A 5,166-nucleotide genomic window follows, 5' to 3' on the forward strand; every position below is an offset into this window, starting at 1 on the left:
GAGTTCTATTACTCTTGGTACTTGCTGCTGAGTGCCTCAATGTTAGAGTTTTTTTCTCCTTTCATCTCTGTGGCTTTCTTCAACCTCAGCATTTACCTCAGCATACGCAGGAGGAGGCTCCACAGCAGGGAGGCCCATGTTTCCCTGAGAAAACCTGCCTGTGAGCAGGGGGAGGGCATCCCCCTGTCCCACAACTGGGGGCTTGGGATGAAAATGGCTGTAAGAGGCTCCATCCAATCTCAGACCTCTTCTCCCAGTCTGGGAAAGCTTGATCCCTCAACCAGCAGGGCTGCCCAGCCTAACCGTCTGTCCAGGGATAAGAAAATTGCTAAGTCCCTGGCCATCATAGTGTGTGTGTTTGCCATCTGCTGGGCACCATACACTCTACTGATGATCATCCGTGCAGCCTGCAGAGGGCGGTGCATTCAGCGCCACTGGTACGAGGTCACCTTCTGGCTCCTGTGGCTCAATTCTGCCATTAACCCATTCCTGTACCCGCTTTGCCACAGTAGTTTCCGCAGGGCCTTCAACAAGATTCTCTGTCCAAAGAGGCAAACTACTTCCCCATCATCTGTCCTTCGTGCTGACCAGTGACAAGCGGATGGACGGGGTCGAACAATATGCCAAAGCTATCAGTGGAGGTATTCAAACTCTTACCCATAAATTCCACAGTTTAAGCCACTGAAGCTAAACTGTGCACCACTGTTTTTCATATATACTATAATTAATGTTTCTCACTTGTGCTTTTAGTGTTTGGATGTACAGTATAAGGTGGGTACTATACAGTACAATGTGATTTACTGTCAATCAGTTTATTGTGTTCACATCTTAAGTATATATTCAACTTTCCTCTTGAGCATGAAAATAATTAACCTGCATAAAAATCCAGAGTATGCCAAATTTATAACTACATGGTTGCAGTTTTCACATACTGTAAAAAGACATTTACCAGTACTGAGCTGTGTGCTTGGTAGAAGGAAAAACAAAGACAGAGTGAAACATAACCATATACTTATGTAGACTAGATAGCTGCAAAAACAAGACCAAGAAATGGATTTTCATTGACTAACTGCCACATTTTTTGGCATCTTCTGTGTGCACTCAGTGATGTGACAGATATAATATAGAAAAGGAAACAGATCTATTACAGGATAAATAGCAATTTGTTGGTTATGTTGTCAATCTCTTTATATTAAGCAGTTTGTATCTTACCTTGTATCTTAAACACCATGTGGAACATTTGTTATATTTATTATTTTGAACATTTATAATCATAAAAAATGTTGCCCTCACTGCTGTGACATCCTCGCTTCAGCAGAAGTAAGACCGATCATTATCGCAGTTTATGACCTGCTGTAACTGAAGCACAGTGATGAAAACACAAAGTGCCATTACATGTACTGTATGTAAAATGAAATGTACTACCAAAGCTCAAGAACAGGCTATTTTTCTGCTCTTATTTGGCACATTGTTATATACTATGTAATTAAAGGAATGCATTTCTTCACTCATTTTCTGCCCATTCGTCACCTCATATGCACAAATCAGTTTTTTTTTTTTTTTACAGCAATGTAGAAAGTCAATCCAAACAAAAGGAAACGCTCTCATGTTTTATTTTTCAGTTTGTTTGACAGAAACCATATGGCTTTATGTGAGAAAGAGCAGTATAATTGTTTATGGTACAAAAACACCAATACATACACCTGGCGGTAAAGTGTATATATCCTTTTGTGCCACTAGATGTCACCATTAATCTGTCCAGCTTCCAGCGTGAGCCATGCTTGAGCACTGAGCTTCCAATCATCTTAGAGTGAAGACAGTCTTTGAAAATTTCTTTGGTTTTCAAGAACTGTTTAGCTTTATTATTTGTGTGTGAATTTTGAGTTGAATACATTCTTTATTTTTGCACTAGGATCCTGACTGATTCAAACTGTAATAGAGAATGTAACATAATAGTCACAGGTCTATGAAATTGGATGGTGCTCGCTTGAGGTTTGCACTCACGTTAACTCTTTTCATTGTGCATACGGTCACTTTATAATTTTAAAACCTGAACAGTTACAGCATTTCCTTTGCTCATACAAATGTTAATATATAGTCTGTAATTGCTGTTATTTTTGTAACTGTTCGTGTAACTGAAATATTAGAGTGGAAACCTCAATGTTGTTGTTTTATCTCAGATGAAATTCACTGTATGAAAGTAGTTTAAAAGAATCAATTATTGTTTTAGGTGAGTGACATTTTAAATTCTAAACAATAAGCACATCTCTGTTACTGGGTTACAGTCTGCGTGTATGCACAGTATAAAACAAAATAATTATATTTCCTGCACTGTAAATAGCTGCATTATGCCCTGTAGTTGCAGTTTACCTGATGGCTAATTGGGTCAGTGCCAAGTGTCAAGTGGCTTTTGTTTGGTGTGCAGATAAAATGCTGAGGGAGAAATACCATTTCTGTATGGTTTCCCACTAGGTAGCTTTGATTTGGTATATTAAATGAGTTCTTTCTAGATGTAGACTTATTAGACCTGTAATTACTCCATCATATTAGATAGCGGGGTTACATTTGCAGGTGCCTGGGTCCCACAGGGGACTTGCATTGCTCAAATTGTTGCTGTTGCCAGTGTGCACATCTGGGCCTATGGTCAGGTGTTGGGAATAAGGACACAGCTGCAAGGAACAGGCCTCTGCTCCCCCCTTGCTCCATCTCTGCCTGTGGTGTGGTGGGGGGGGACAGAAGTACACTTCTGACCAGAGGGATGCAGGCACATTTCCTCTGGGACAAAAGAACTGCATTTTTCAGCAGAATAGCCAGCCTGGGTTTCTTCCCTGTGTTTTTAAATGCAACAGCAAAAGCTGTATCATTGTGAGCAGTACTTGCACTGTGTGCACTTAAATTAAAATGCGTTCTGGTATTGATTTTGTTGATAGATTGAAATGTCATGGCATGTGTGCCAAACCGCTACCGACTGAGGTTGTATTGGGTATTGTGCCAGCTTAAACTGATATAGGAGGGGTAGCACAATTAAAAAAATTACATAGAAAATAATAATTATGTGAACATACAAACATGTGAATGTCTTTTTAATCTTGTTCTAAGTCTGTATGTGAATGTGTTGGGCGTTTGGAAGTCTGTGACCACAGGCAGTGTAGCTAAAAGCTGTGACCACAAATGGAGCACACCTGTGCCCCTTAGGTTTATAAAGCCCCATTAGCAGGGACTTAGTGTGATCAGATGGGGGAGAGGGCCTCTACAGATCTCTGTTCCCCATGAGAATGTCTGAATAGTTAAACTCCTACAGGTTCCCCTTTAGCACTTTGTTGGAATGACAAATGCTGAGATTTACTGTTTTCAATTTGGATAATACCTCATGTCTACACAGTAAACAGTAAAAGGTGCGAGTCTGTGCATACAGGTCAGAACAGTGACCTTTTCTGAAGTTGTAACATTACTTAATGTACGTCTTCCCCCCATACAACCTGTTCACTTTCTCAGCTAACTAAATGTAAACCACAGTTAATATTTCATGAGGTGCATGATCAAAAAGAAAAACAAACTCTTTCTGCTTGATATTTGGCTTTTTCCGTTCTTCCGTTTTCCTTCTGCTTTTTCCTGCAGTGTACTTCCTGACTAGAGATTAAATAATTCCATTGGAATCCTCTTAGGATGGGTTCCCAGCACTTGGCAATTAAACAATTACATTTAATCAGCATGGGGCGCCGCTTCAAGTCACCCTCATTTCAGACGTTGATTAAAAGCAATTCTGCAGTGGTTATTGCTGTCGACTTTAGAAACTGTGGTTCACTTAGGTTTACTGCATCTGTGGGGTCAGGTTGGATAGCAATATGGCTGGTTCAGTGGTGGTCGAGAGCTGTATCTGCCTCTGGTGGGTAAAACAGTAATGACAGAACTCATGGCAGACCTTATATTGTCCCTTAAGTCAGAGCTAGTTAGATTACTTAGAGACATCTTGACCCTACAGCAAAGAAGACACAACGAACAATAGAAAGGAGAGGGGCATTAAGTTATGCATGTGGGAGTCCAGATCCTGTGAGTGTGCACATTTTTTATATTGCATGTGTGTACTTGACTGTGTTCATACACAGCTGTTTCTTTTTGCATCTGTATTTAAGTGCATTTGACTTGAATGAAATGCAGCGTGACATGTACAATTTCATCATGCCATGCAATAACATCTCCCTCTGTGACGGCAAACAAGCTGAGAGAGGGCACAGGGGTGGGGGGGGCGGCGGGTTGTTTGGTGAGCCTTATTTGACATTATGCTTGAGTGCACGAGTGCTACGTGGCATCGTGCTGGAGTGGAATATAGTCTTCCCTGCTCAACACAGATGAGATTCGATGGTGATCCGGCCCCCTCTTGTGAAACCCAGGTGCCTCTGTTTCATAAGGCACCCTACTGGCTCTCCAGCCCTCTTAATTAGCGGCTTCTGTCAGCTGGCACCCAGGCCTTCAAGCACCAGTCACTGGCCTCTGCTGTTGCTGAAGGAATCCAGTTCATTCCCCATTTTCAGCTTTTCTAACAGATACATGGGCAGGCTGAGTAACAGGCATCAAGCTTTCTGCAAACCTATAAATCATCAGTGAATTTCCTGTTATCCAGATACAAGCTGGAAGAAGGATAAAATAGGTTTGTGTTTTTTTGGGGGGGTTTCGATAAGGATGAGCAAGTGCAGAGAATGGTATATGAGTTTCAGCTGCAAATATACCTTAACAAGACACTGCTGATTTTTACATGATGAAGTCAAATATACATTTAAGGTTTTGACAGGACTTGAGTGTAGCCTTTTTCCTGGTGCAGTGTTAGAGCAACACTGTAACAATAGTCTCTGCTAATGACATTCCCCTAGTAACTTCTTGCCTCTGCAAATCTCAGGGGAGAAGTGCTACAAAAAGTGATAATTACATGAAATATACATAGCGAATAAAGGGAGCATGTTTACATAACCAAGCCCATAAATATCAGACTGAGAAGACATTGTTCTCGACTCCTTTTAAGCTGATCTCCCAGGGATGCCATTTTAATGACATGATGGTTTAAAGAGATGCTGCTCCATCTCGTTCCATATTTAATTAACTTTTGCTTTTCTAACGCAGAGGAAGAAAACAGAATAAAGAAAGCGTGATAGAGACAAACACCAACGATAG

The 5,166-nt window shown here is 41.0% G+C and overlaps 1 protein-coding gene across 1 annotated transcript in view; it reads left to right on the forward strand.

The window, feature by feature from the left end:
• The window catches only part of LOC109957711 (histamine H3 receptor-like), a 5,049-nt gene extending 3,605 nt beyond the window's left edge, over positions 1 to 1,444 (forward strand). Inside the window, exon 4 of the mRNA XM_020595835.1 lies at positions 12 to 1,444. Coding sequence (XP_020451491.1) covers positions 12 to 594 — 583 coding nt within the window. The 3' untranslated portion in view covers positions 595 to 1,444. The remainder of the gene's footprint in view (positions 1 to 11) is intronic.
• The last annotated feature ends 3,722 nt before the right edge of the window (positions 1,445 to 5,166 follow it).

The sequence above is a fragment of the Monopterus albus genome, unplaced genomic scaffold, assembly GCF_001952655.1.
Source record: "Monopterus albus unplaced genomic scaffold, M_albus_1.0 scaffold28.1, whole genome shotgun sequence".
In the NCBI taxonomy this organism is placed as follows: Eukaryota; Metazoa; Chordata; class Actinopteri; order Synbranchiformes; family Synbranchidae; genus Monopterus; species Monopterus albus.